This window comes from Tyto alba, unplaced genomic scaffold (assembly GCF_018691265.1).
Source record: "Tyto alba isolate M040663 unplaced genomic scaffold, T.alba_DEE_v4.0 Super-Scaffold_12, whole genome shotgun sequence".
Taxonomy (NCBI): domain Eukaryota; kingdom Metazoa; phylum Chordata; class Aves; order Strigiformes; family Tytonidae; genus Tyto; species Tyto alba.
The window spans coordinates 6,380,159-6,393,859 of NW_024881274.1; the positions used below are offsets into that span (position 1 = coordinate 6,380,159).

At 38.4% G+C, this 13,701-nt stretch overlaps 1 protein-coding gene across 2 annotated transcripts; it reads right to left on the reverse strand.

The window, feature by feature from the left end:
* Positions 1–374: 374 nt before the first annotated feature.
* KRT23 (keratin 23) lies at positions 375–11,295 on the reverse strand. 2 transcript variants are annotated; one of them, XM_009970975.2, is made up of 8 exons: positions 10,805–11,295; positions 7,123–7,205; positions 5,486–5,642; positions 3,687–3,848; positions 3,469–3,594; positions 2,522–2,742; positions 1,574–1,605; positions 375–902 (listed from the first exon to the last, which is right to left on the reverse strand). In XM_009970975.2, exons 1-8 carry the CDS (start codon positions 11,219–11,221, stop codon positions 799–801), a joined length of 1,302 nt encoding a protein of 433 aa, XP_009969277.2. In that variant the 5' UTR covers positions 11,222–11,295; the 3' UTR covers positions 375–798. The 2 variants fall into 2 exon arrangements, with proteins under 2 accessions (XP_009969277.2, XP_032860033.1); XM_033004142.2 differs by lacking the exon at positions 10,805–11,295 and adding an exon at positions 9,045–9,254.
* Between the last annotated feature and the right edge of the window lie 2,406 nt (positions 11,296–13,701).

Here is a 13,701-nt window from a genome sequence, read left to right on the forward strand (position 1 = left end):
TAATGAGAGTATCTGGAAAAGTACTTCTAATCTTTGAAGGAAAGTGTGTAAAGATGGTTAAAAAAATGAAGAATAAAGTAATGTTCCTAGAGTGACTATTTTAGTAAAGTGTACTTTACAACAATCCTACTAGTAATTCTGTTTTAAACAATGACATTGAAAAGTTGTCTATAGGGAAATCTAATAGTTTTGCTTATGTAAATGTCACCTGTAACTTGTGTCACCTCTTTTCTTCTTTTTTGTATTCTTCTAGTTTCACACCTCCCAAAACAATGAGGCTTTTGCAGTCTTGACCTATGTCAGTAACACAGCCACTGTGGGCTGGTACATATGTAAGAAAAAGCAAAATTGGGACTTCCAACAACCAGAATAAGTAATGGAAAAGAATTTATTGGCTGCAGTGAGGTATATGATGAGAGACATAAGACCAGGAGAAAATTTGAGAGATTATTCACTTTAAATTACAGTTAATTTGCAGAGCAATAAATGAATCACAGATGGAGATTCATGCCCCAGTGAGATGTGCATAATACATATATTACCAGCTCAGCCAGTCATTTTCATTGAATAGCTTTTCTTTGGCGTTTTGATGTCTGAAAGCTCTTTAAACTAACAATATCAGCTATACCTAGCTTTGTATGGCACTTTTCATTATTAGGCTGCAAATCATTTTAGGAGAGTTCGCTATAGTATCCCTATTTTACATACAGGGAGACTAACATACAACACGTAGTTGCACAGAAGGGTTGTCAGAGCTTAGCCTGCTAGGAAAGCCAGTAGTTAGCAGAACTTTTTATTTCATGCTTGCTGGTGGATCTCGTTGATGGTGGAGGATACCACCTGCCCATTCACACTGTCATGGACAATTGCTTTGATCTTTCGGTTGGTCGGCCCAACATGTTCTGAAAGAAAAAGAAAGGCTAATTACACAAGAAGCAATGCTGAGACAAGATGATGCAGGGAAAGCTTCATTTACAGTAATTTACCAGTTGCCTCCTCAACTGATTTATCTTTGCATGTTTACCTTTAAGTCAATACTTATTACTGCTCTTTGTGAAATGCACTGCCAGAAAGTCACCCTGAGTCTTGTCCAGGTCAGGGCAATGAATAACAGAGCTGCATCCCAGCCAATGCAAATCTAACTTCAGAGCGGATTATCCTAAATGTCTGGAGGTCATGCTCATGCCAGAATGAGTTTCCAGACATGCAGATTTTCTGTTTGCTCTCAAGCCCTAACACCGTTTTAGTCACCAAATGGAGTCTCTTTGCCTCCTCATATACCATGAAAACTTTAATCTTAAGTCTGAGCTTTGGACAATGCGTTTGACAAACAGAGGTCAGTCTGAAAATAATCCACGAGTGGGCAGATACAGCAGAATGTGCTCTAAAGTGCAGCCTTTCACAAGACTGATGAATCACTGAAATTATTCTCAAATATGGCCTACACGAGATTAACTGCCATGCAAACCTTTCATAGTTCATTCCTGTAAGGTTAAAATTGTTCTGAGTAAAATTTGACTAGAAATTACAATAATTAAGCATCACCATAGTGAACAAAATAAGGGGCTTTTACCTTTAGCTTTTGATTCAGATTTTCTTGCTATCCTGTAAATGTAATAAAACAGAGAAAAAATAATGATTATACTAATTTCAAGAAGTTATTTATCCCCTTCTTCTCACTGATTCTAAGGATACCTCATACCACTATGAAAGAGGGGAAAAAAACAACCAGCCAACCAAAAAATGATGCTTTTATACCATGAGAACTTTCCTTCTTTGGTAGTCTTAGGTGCAAATAGTCTCACCTGAAACTGTTCCTGTGTACATTCATTATTGCTTCCACTGTGGACAGTTGCACTGTTTCTCATATGTTCTGAGCTGCTCAAGTTGACTTCTGACAAATAACCCCGTACTTGGTGCCAAACTGTCCTGCCTCCCTGAGATTTCCGTTATAAAGGCTGCTAACCTTTCTTTTTCTAAGTAAGACATAGTTGGTATATACAATGAGAGAATAAAGAGTAGAGACCCAAAGATTTCTGAATGCAGAGATTTCAGACGAGGCAGAGATGGGCAAACCAAGCAACTCATCAACAGAGGGGCTTATTGTACAGATTTTGTGTACTGGCATTTGTAACTGCAAAGGGCTCACCAAAAAGATCTAAACTTGTCTCCAGCCTTCTTTCTGATCTAGAATTTGTTTTGAAGGTAGGAAATGACTGTGAATTTTACTGATATTGGCATTTTTTTCCTATGCTGAGATAGCCAAGCTGTGGGAATGTAATTTTTTTTTTTTTTTTAAAAAGAATTATATTAATTTAGGTAATCCAAATTACATGGATGCAAGTTTCTCTGTACACAAGTGGCTCAAGCTTTTTATTATGATCCATCACATTAAAATACCAACCCTTGATGTAGCATGGAACTCACAAGCTTTGATTAAGCATAAACAAACAAACAAATAAATAACCCGAAAATGAGAACTCTCTTCTCATCTATTCCAGTCAGGGCGGCTTTGCCTTACCCGTCAACATTCCCTTCCAGCAGCAGGCGGTAAGTGGAAATTTCCTTCTCCAGGCGGGTTTTGATCCCAAGAAGAACCTTGTATTGGTTATTCTGCTGCTTAATGTCATGACGAACCTGGCTTAGCTCTTCCTCACATTTGGAAATGATCTGCTGCATGTTTTGAAGTGCAACAGCATAGTAATTCCGAGTGTCAGCCAAGGTGTCTTCCAGCATGTGTTTCTGACAGAACAGATAATACCAATACTATGATTATTATTTATGTGGTAGATATAATGCAGAAATGCCAGAAAATTTGGTCTCCAGGTAGAAGATTGCAAAGTTAAGACTATGGTAATTTAAACACTTACGCATTTGCGTGACTACTGCTGTGAAAGCTGAATCACAAAGTTGTGTCGTGTGTGCATAATGAGAGGCAAAACCTGAGTAATTTACCCTTGCCATATTCGTTCTGCTCAGAAACAGTGCTTCTGTAACTGTTGACTCTTTTGTCAGTTCTGCATTTATTGTCCAGAATTGCTCCACAGTCTCCAAGTCATGCGTATGTGAGCTTTAACTTGTACAAGTGCTAAGTACCAATATTTTTCATAGTTCATATATTTAATGCATGATAATAGGGGTTGTAAATATGAAATTTGTATTACTATTTGTCTTCTTGGACATTTTTTCTTTCTAGATCATGGAGTCAGCTATCTCATCCCTTATTTTCCTTCTCCCCATTTTTTTTTTACTATGGAGAGGCATAAATTTTTCACTACTTGGTTATGGTTGCTGAATCTATTTTGCATATTCTGGCAGTCAAGCATGGTCCAAATTCCCATTTCATTAATACTTTAATAACTACAGCAAAGTTATGCTAGGCTATGGATTTAAATGAAGAATTGTTCCACAACAATTTCCGAGACTGCGAAGTAGCAGTGACCAGCCAGAGATGTCTGCAATAGATACCTTGCTCATCTGTGCCTGCAGCTCGATGTCCAGGGACTGTAAAGTACGTGTTAGATCCTTGATCTCGTTCTCATTGCGCTGTATCTGTTCTGGATTAGAGGTTGCTGCCAGAGACATAGCTGTGCTCTACGGAACAAAAGCAAGAGAAGAGCTTACTGATTCTGGTCAGTCATGTCCAGCAACAGGGATCTTTGAAATGAGCAGAAAATAGCTGTTACCTGTTCTTTGTACCAACTGTCAAGGCTTTGACGATTCTTTTCAATTATGGCTTCATAATCTTCTCTTATTTCTGCTAGAATCTTGGCTAAATCTTCAGGAGGTGCTGCATTTACTTTTACATTGACTTTGAAGTCTTGTGATGAGCGATTTGCTTCCATATCCTATTCATATATTAGCATATGAAACAAGTAAACTTGATTATGAAAGTGGAAGTTTTCATTCCTGTCTTGTCTTCTCCAGTTCCATCCTCTCACAATACCCAAAATATTTTTTTTTATTAAGGTAGGTTAATTGTTACATATTTTCAGTTAACACTATTTGGAAAATTTGTATATGGATAATACTATGATGTGACTTAAACCAGTAACTTGTATCTGAGTCTGTGGCAGAACTGCACTAGAGAACTCAACAAAAAACATGTGAGAAGATCTTTTTATATAATGTTTCTGGAAGATAGATACTTAATGAAGAAGCACTGATATTTTTTATTTATTTATCTATTAGGAACTAAGAAGAAAAAATTAGCTCTATCCCAGCCAAAACCAGGATACCTTTGATGAAAATCTAACAGTAATTTCATCTTTCTTACCCAGAATGTTAATATTTATGGAACTATAACTAAGCTTACAGGAGAGTAATGTAAAAGTTCTATGTAATTGTTAAAGGAATAATTGGATTAAAGCATATAATTACTGTGTAAACAACGTAATTACAGGACAAGTCAAGCAGGAATGGTAACATTCCTTTTGGTGTAGCACAATCTTATGTGCTAGGTACCATTTTCAAAAGGCAAAGTAGCATTTCAGGGTATGACATCACAGCCTCCAAAATGCAGATCAACTGGACGTACTGATGTCTGTTGGTTGCCCTGCTTCCAAGAACTGTTTTATTATAGCTGTTCAGTAGTACCCCTGGCTATAAAGGGATCGGCCAAAGACAGCTTCACCTACTGCTGGGTAACCCTGGTGTTTCTATTCTCCACTGTAATAATCTACAGATATTGCGTAGGATGTTTGACTTTGCATTAGGTAATAACTGAAAGCAACATCAGATCAAGCAAAATTAAAACAGCATGTTGTCAAGCAGTGGTATTATATTTGTGAGAATAACAGAGACCACTGTGGGATAGTTCTGGAAGAATTCAGAACAGCATGTTTTTTGACAGTTATTAAGTATTATCTAATTATTGTGCTTAGGATTTTACAAGAATAAGTCATTTTACTTGACTTGACCAACCATTCTTTTTAATTTTGATCCTTCAAGAATTAAAGGTTTCTTTAGTTCAGGTCAGCCTGCTCTAGGTGACCCTGCTTGAGCTGGGTGGGAGTGAACAAAGTGGCCTCATGAGGTCCCTTCAAACCTCAACCACTCCGTGCTTCTGTGATTCTGTGAAATGATATATCCAGAATTGAGGGAAAAGTCTGTGGTGAGTAAAACTCAACAGCAAGCAGTAACATTTCCTATTTGCTTGAAATCTCTGTGTATTTATATCTAAGTATTTCTGAGAACATTTCTGTTGAATATGTAAGTTATTATTAGCTATGTATGCCAGATGGGTACATGACTAGAAGAGAGTAGGAGAAAATACAGCAGTTTGTTATCCTTTCTGAAATCCCAATATACTTGGTAAAGTAGTACACAAACTTTGTGCCTCATCTGACTCTCATTGGCTTCTTTAGAAACATGATTATGTTCTGAATCATCAATCCCATTTATAGATTGTGGATCTTACTCAAAGTTAATTACATGGTGGCAAAGATCTGTGTGATAGGATTTTACCAAGTGGAACTTTTTCTACCTCCTCGTGGTCTTTCCTCCTGAGGATGTGCTCTTCTCTCAAGCCTTCAATTTCCATTTCCAGATCTGTTGTAACAATGGTCAGGCCGTCGAGCTCCTTACGCAGGTTCTCAACATCAAGCTGCACTCCCTGCCTGCGGGACTTCTCTGCTTCATACCTTTATGAAGAAAAAGAAGATAAAGCATGCTTGTTGAGAACAGACTGCTTCTAGCCTCTTGTATAAGTAGTATCAAAGAGAAGGAGACTTGTTTAAGTCCACTATATAGGGAACTAGAGAGAACAAAAAAACAAGGACACAAATTCTGTTTCTAAAATATGTTATTTGAATATTCTTAAATAATCTTAAAAATAAGATGGGTTTCATTATTGTTTTTCTTTCTTCCTCACAATTCCTCCTACATGGTATGAAATAATTGCTCTTTCTTTCATTTTCCTTTTTTTATTTTAGCATTCACCAGGTTGTGAAAGTTTTGAGAATATGCTTCTCAAAAATTTGCAAATAAAGATGTGAAAACATTATCAACAATCAATGCTTTTTGCAGTTTTTCCAAAATGATAAACTTTAAATCCTTCAGAAAACAGGAAATATGTCATGAAAGCAAGTTATTAACATTTCTCTCTAACCTCTTGCAGTTTGCCATCTGTAGTATGCCAAAGTCATAAAGACACTGCTGTATCTTCCCTTGGGCATATGAACCACTTTTGCTCCTCAGAATCTCTCCCTTTACTTCATTTTTTGTGGGCTCTATTGATGTTTCTACACTCAATCCATCAGACTCATTCTGTGATTTCAGTCTCTCAAAGTAGTTCCATTCTTTCCTTTTTATGACACTGTTGAATGATTAAGAAAGAAGGGCAAGGCTAGATAAGGCCTTGTGCTCAGAATCTTCAAGTCTGTTACAATATTACCAAAAGCTGAGATATTTTTTTAATAGCTGATCATCATCTGTTGAAAATAAGACAAATCTTAATGATTTCTAAGAAGTCTGTCTTACAGAAATGTAAATTCCTTTCCTTTGCAGAGATCTGCCTGGAAGTTTTCTGTCCATACATTTTGGCTTTTTAGTTGGTCTGAGACCAGATCTTTCAACAAGGCACCAAAAAATCCAACTGTATAATAACAGCCAAGGAAGCACTGGCCCATTTGCTATGGCAAAACTTAGGAGGTTCCAAAGCAGAAGGTGCTGAAGGACGGGTATTTCCTGTGGAGCTGGACAGAAGAGGTGACGAGGAGAGGAAACAGATTTGGGCTGCACTGGGGAAACATAGTGCAGAGAAGGGTTAATTTGTATTCCCAGATGACAGTTTTAAGTGCCTTTTGTCACAAGTATCAAGTGTCTACTGTAAAACCTGCTCTTCAGGACCTGAACTAAGTATCATAAACAGGATGACTCAAGGTTGTTCAGCAATCATTTGTGGTTTTTACATCCTTTTTATCCTTTCTGTCTTTCTGGTTGTTTTTTTTTTGGTTTTTTTTTTTTTTTTTTTTTTTCCCTCCTGTTCTACATTGGTTTTATTTATCCAGTATCACTAGAAAACCTCAGTAAAATCAGTTTCATATTGGATTATCAAGAAAAAGCAATACTTTGCTTAATCCTCTTTCAAACTTAATGAGGAAACCAAAAAGAAGAGCTTACTTGAGCCTGAAGTCTTCAGATGCCATGTTAGCGTTATCAATTTGTAAAAGGATACTGGCATTGGTGATCTTGCCATCCTCAATCTGGAAAACAGAGAATCCAACAGGAGACTCAGTGTTGCCATATGGTGATGGTGAATACCCTGTGCTGGTTTAGACTCCCTGCCGCTTGTAGAAAGCATCTAAACAGTAGAATTCCCATGTTAAGGAGAGTAAATGAATAAAAGAAGCTTAGTTTCCTGATTTACTTAGATGTTTCTCCAATTTTTGTTCATAATCTTACTTTTCTCTTTGTCTTACTTTTCTGGATATAAAGCTGGAGGAGTCATTGTATTCCTGGCCAGGTAGAAGATATGAATAATATTACACAAACTTCATGATATATTACAGAATAACAATCACTGTCTTCCTCTTTTTTTTATGAACTGATTTTGATTCTGTTTAGCATTTCTGGAAAAGCAGCCTTGGTCATCTCCAGGGCAAATTTCAGTAAGAACCATTAAGCTCTGTCTGAGTACAATCAAAATGCTAGAATTAGTCACGTTGCTAAAAAGTAAGCGTGTGCATAAACAACTTGCTGAATCAGTGTTGTGATGCAGAGGTAGCAGCAACTCGTGCACAGGACCCCTCAAGTCCACCATGTGCTTCAGCCTGCACTTGCATGAATTGTCATTTTGAGAATAACACTGGCATCTAGTTGTCATGGTCCATACAGTTATTCACCTATAGCAGTACTGAATCACCCAGCTGCATGGAGTGATTAATTCATGTTTCTGATTTTGCTTTGGGATGTTGAAAATTGCCCTAAAAGGTGCAGGAGAAAGTGCACCACATCATTTATTTAACATACTCGGCATGCACTGAAAAGACTTGTAAGTCCCTGTTAACATGGAATACCTTTGAACTATGGATCTGAATATGAAAAGCTCATTATCCCATTCAAAATCTTTGAAAGAATTCTAGCAGGAACTCATACACAATTAGCAGGAACTAATAATTGTGGGATGTCACGTCCTTTCCTAACAAAGAGGAAAGAGAAGCATGGTTACAGTTCCAACAGCTGCCTTCACTCAACACTTACATACCGAAACAAGGTGCACTATGGCTGTACAGAAATCATTAGCCATTTACAGAGCTCTCAGCACCTTGAAGTAAATCTTCCCACACCTAAATGAATCACAAAGAAACACGGAAATGACAAAATTGTCCCAAAGTGTCAAAAGTTTACCTCTCACAGTAAAAAAGAAGGTGCCTGTGGAATGTTTTAACCCATCTGTTAACAGACTGTACATTCTTGAGCAATTAGCAGCACACCTGATACTGCCCTGGGACATGATCAAGGCCAGATGAAGAAGCATAGCAATACCCTAAATGTGTTGCTGCCTGAAGTTTGTTGTCACAAAGGCAATTCTTAAATCCATCCTTAGAGAATGATAAATTTTACTATGGAAGGTAATAAGGCAGTGAGAAAGCAACACGAGTTCTTCAGCTTTGTGCCATAGTCATGCAACACGTTCCTATAAATGCCTTATGACTCTTTCTGTGCCGTCTGAACAATTGTCAGTGTTTTGCCAACTGCTGTACAATGCTGATTGCTATGCCAGTTAGCAGTGCATTTCAAATGTGGACATTTATCCATTTATAATTATACATAATTCTTCATCTGTTGGGAATATGGGTGTATCACTAATATCAATCCGCAAACCTTCAGATAGCTTAATTAAGAACTTGCACATTATTATATATGAAACACATGCAAATACCTTCTCAAAACAGATTTTTTTTCAAGAAAGCTTCCTGCACTGACTTCTTCCTCAGCATGTCTTGTGTCCTTTGTCCAACAGCATTGATCCTGTCTCTCTGAATGCTCTGTAAATCAGTTTGCTTATTTAGCAGTACAAGGTGTTTGAATGAGACACTTACCTGAAGAACTGGTGCTATTTTACTTTGTATCTGGGTTAGAATGGAGGCAGGCTGGAGCAAGACAACTTGTTTCTTCATCTGGCACGTTAATCCAGAATTCAGGTACCCAGGGAGGAGTGTGGTCCAAAATGTAGGACCCAAATGATTACATGTCTCCAAGTTTAGACAGCCAGCATATCACAGACTTTCTGGGTTATTGGATATAGGATCTGAATTTTATCTAAACTTCATTTTAGGTGCTAAATTATTTTAATCTTTTTAATTCATGGTTAATTAATTTAATTATGGTTAATAATTAGATGCTGTATTTTCACTCATTTTACTGGCAGTCATGGTGCTAATTGCAATAATTTATAGAGAAAGTGAAAATTCTGGGTTAAATCACTGAATTGTAGCCTGTAAATAATCCTTTCCTAGCCCTTCCTCCCCAGTCCGAGCACCACGTGCAGTACGTTCTGGCTGAGACAGCCCTTAGCCGTTACAACAGGTGCCTGTAGCCAGCAATAGCTGTTTAAGTGGTGAGTGTTAAAAATAAGTGGTTTGGGTACAGCCTATTCAAAAGTGAGGGCACTACCCCAATCAGCATATGTTTTTAGTCTTATTATCTTCCAACATATTTCTGATTTATTAATTCCAAATCAATGTGAACACATTTATATTCTTGATTAACAAGTTTTTATCTCTGGATCAGTTGGAAAAAAAGCGCTCAAGTGATAGGTCTGGAGATGGATGACTTTTCTTTATCCTTAAAACAGAAATAGGTGATGACAATTCTGGCTCTCCTTCCACATTGTCTGTGGTCGGAGTGCCTCATCTTCTGCCTGGAGGCAACACATTTAACAGTGAGCAGGGAGTTTGATTAAGTCCCCTGGCCTCAATTAGCAAAGATGCAGGATAATACCATTTCCAAGCCCTTTTGAAAGACATTTCTCAGGGTCTTAAGAATGCCAAGTAACCATATTATAAAAAGTGGAGGGAAAACACATTTGGAGTAGCTTTGTTTTTTTGCCCCATATGGCTATATAAAGTTAACTACACTGATTAGTCACACAGATGGTTAGACTACTAAGTATGTTCATTATGAATACAGATTAATATTATGCTTAAATTTGAAGACACGTGAGTTTAGGAGATTGAAAAAGTTACTGTTGAACATTAATATTAACTACTGGCAGGAACCAGAAATTCTCCTTTTAATTATAGTGAAAACATCCACAAGGAATTTGTCACTGCTATTTTCTTAATTACAGTGAAGTATTTTTCCATCTGATTACATAAGCTCATTGGACCCAAAACTCCTGTAGTTTCATTGACTGCTACCACAGGAATCAAAGAAATGGAATGCAACAGTATGCCTAAAGACAGCACGCATGAAAGAAGGCAGTCTCTTCAGTTTGCCTGCTTTATAATTTGCCTGAATACATGTGCAGTCAGAAAGACCAAATTCTGCCAGACCTAGTTACTCAAACCACAGTTTCATGTGCAGAAGCGAACACCTGGCAGCATACAAATCTCTTTACAGTACCAGGCTTTGCAGAATCCCTCTTGTCTCGTTCCAGTCTGCCTTTCTTGTACCCCATTCTGCTCCTTGTGAACACAAAGAATGTTTATGCCCAAGTCCTGTAACCACTTTCATTAGTATTTCTAACATTTAAAAGGTTTTATTTAACTTTCTTTAAAGGAAATCCATCAGCATAAATGAGTACCCAGATTCCTTAAAAGAGCATAGAATGACATAGTCACTTGTAGCTCTGACTTACCTGTCTTTGCATGTCAGTGACGCTTTGCTCGTATTGGTTGAAGTCATGCCTCTTTCCGTGAGACTTTGTCTTGTGCCACTCTAGGATGCAGCTTTCCAGCTGAGCGTTAGCTGCTTCTAAGGAACGGACCTTGTCCAGGTAGGCAGCCAAACGGTCATTCAGGTTTTGCATAGTCTGTTTCTCATTCCCCCCCAGGAAGATGCTCTCCCCATGGTGCTCGCCGAAGCCTCCCCAAGGTGCCCCTCCTCCAGTAGCCAGCCAGAGGGGTCTGGCAGAGGAGAAAGAGGTATGTGTGCTGCTGGCACCACCAGCCGCACTTGAAGGTCTGTAAGAAGTTCCTTGCTGGGCAAAACCACACCCTGAACTACCCCTGAGGGATGCAGAAAAAAACTGAAAAGGGCCTTGGCTGGTACTCATGTTTAGTTCTGTTGTGAATCTAACCCAATGTTTGACTGCCTAGCACTGAGCAGCTTCTTAGCCTTCCCTAAGCAGCTTTATGCCTTTTCCTGTGGGAGTTTCCCTTCGATGAATGACTACAGCAACAAGATTGTGTCATCATGAAATGTGCTTCCTCTTGGTCAATTCTGAAGCATTTATGAGCCTGCACACACTGTTGTTATTTGGAATCACAGCCACATACCGGATTGCTTTCCTTTTGGTTGTTTTGGGTTTTGTTTATTTTTTTTTCTTTCTTTTTTTTTTTTTTTTCTTTTTCTTTTCATATTGTAATAGTGAGGTGTGGTTAAAATCAGTAGGTGTGGAACAAGATCGCTCTGCCCCAGACTTTTTTCTAACCTTGTAGTTAATATGTTGTGTTTTCCTGCTTATGAGGGGAAGAGTATCGTCCATTACAGAATAAATGGAGAGCTGGGGCAGGGATGGGTGTCTCAAGATACTTTTTCTGGTGTAATTTTCAGGCTTTAGAATTACAGCAGTCAGTGAATCCTGAAACGCAGCATGTCCTATCAAGCTGTCATTAATGTACCGAACAGCTTGATATGAGACATGAGGCTTTCATGAAGCTATCCAACCTCTGGCATTTGACTAAAACTCTGGTCCAAAGTGAGTAAGGCCCAGCTATTCCCTTCAGCTGCCCATTTCCAGGTGGAATACAGGAGAATTAGGCACTTAATATTTTCTACTGATTTTTTCATTATTTGCAGTTCAGTCATATTTCAATAATCTTGTTGAAGTAGATAGTAATGGCGGGATTTCTTGCTGTTACTAGTATTAATACTATTAAGATATTTATATGGTTAGATATAGAAAATATTCAGAATATAAGCTTGCAACAACACTTGAAAAAATTCAAGTGATTAATTAAAGCTACCAGCTCTAAAAATTGACCAGTCAGTCATACAAAAATAGTCTTCTCAAAAGTTTCAGTTGCCTTCTGTTGAACTTCTTCCATCAAATATAGAACAGGCAAGTCTGGCTTCTGCAGAAATTTTCTTATTCCTCATGCTGATAAGTAGGTGGTAAATTGTAAAGCACTCCAATGGCAACAGCTGGGGTTATTGGGTTTACCTTGTCTCTCAGAGGAGTTCTAGACCATGACTGAGGGATAGGATAGAGGAGGAAGGTTTGGGAAGAGGTGGAAAGCTGAGTGGGCACACAGAAATGGTGCGGCTGCCTTTCCTTACGGCAGTGGAAGGCTCAGCTCTTTCACAGGCTCGCTCTTAGCACTGTTACTCGTGCTGAATGGTGGGGTTGGAGAGGCTGTACAAACCAGAATTACACTATCCTGGAAGAAACCGGAAGGAATCTTTTTTCCTCTGTTTGCTTCATTTGAAATTTTTCAATAATAAAGAATTGCTGCACTTCATCCTTTCCTGGGATGCCTCCTAGGCCTCACTTTCTGACTAGGGCAGGTTTTGAGCTCCTCCTTGTGGCTCTGTGTCAGCCCTACTCAGCACCTGTGGATTGTCTTTTCACCAGTTACGTTTCCATTGAGTACATATTCCTTCGTATTACTCATGCACTTCATTGTATAGAAATGCTAACATTTTTAATTGTTTTGGGAAATTAATCACTGAAGATATGGTTTTCCAATAAGTACAAGATATGGCTATCACAAAATATTCTGATACACAGCTACTATTAATAGCTACAGTTCAGTGTCAGCCCTGCTGCTTGGGAGTGAGAAGAACTTGAAGCACCAGACAAAAAATGAAAGCCTATCTTGAAAAAAATTCACCAAATTATAATTGAACCAATGATATCCTCTTGCTCAGTTCACCTCACCAGAGGTTAATTTCAGACTGAATTTTCTAGTCGGGCAGTTCAACAAGCTCATGTTCTGTGTAATATTACATTGAAATATAAATACATCCATATATACATAGTATTATGTGAAATAAAATAAATCCTTTGTTTCATGTGAAATTACGCAGTGAGATTCACAATTTGCCTGGCAGTGAGGCTGACAGTTGGTGAGACAAAATAGCCTCTGTCTGACTCCCTGATAGTTTCACAGAATATCATGCCATCATGAAAAACAGAATTGTATTTTTTCTAGCAAGTAATACGAAACAGAGGTGATCTGGCAGGTAGGAGGTGTTTCCTCTGAAGCTCAGCCTTTTCAAACTGGAAAAGATGCCACACAGTTTTCACCAACACATGTTGAGCGTCCATGGAAAAGACCAAAAAACTTACTTCAAAACCAGACATCGTTCTCCTTTGGCAGTCTGGCACTATGGGACTTGTCTTCAGTCAGCTATTTAATCCAGAGGGTACAGACTGAAAGCAGTGATGAGAGTAAGGAAATAAAACATTGTCAGCAGATGGCACCATTGGATGGTGACTTCTCTTTGTTTCACACAAGCTGGCCTCCCTGAGCGGGGGAGCTGCTAGGCAGGCCCAAGCTAGTAGGAACTGAGGAGTGTGTAGTTCTGAGT

Bases quoted from the DNA above. Each gene is read 5' to 3' on its own strand.
- KRT23 (XM_009970975.2), bottom strand. From the start codon at position 11,221: ATGAGTACCAGCCAAGGCCCTTTTCAGTTTTTTTCTGCATCCCTCAGG. The intron at 2,743-3,468 runs GTATCTATTGCA...CTGTTCTGTCAG, and splicing joins TGCAGGCACAGATGAGCAAG to AAACACATGCTGGAAGACAC. The intron at 903-1,573 runs GTAAAAGCCCCT...TTTTTCTTTCAG, and splicing joins ATCTGAATCAAAAGCTAAAG to AACATGTTGGGCCGACCAAC.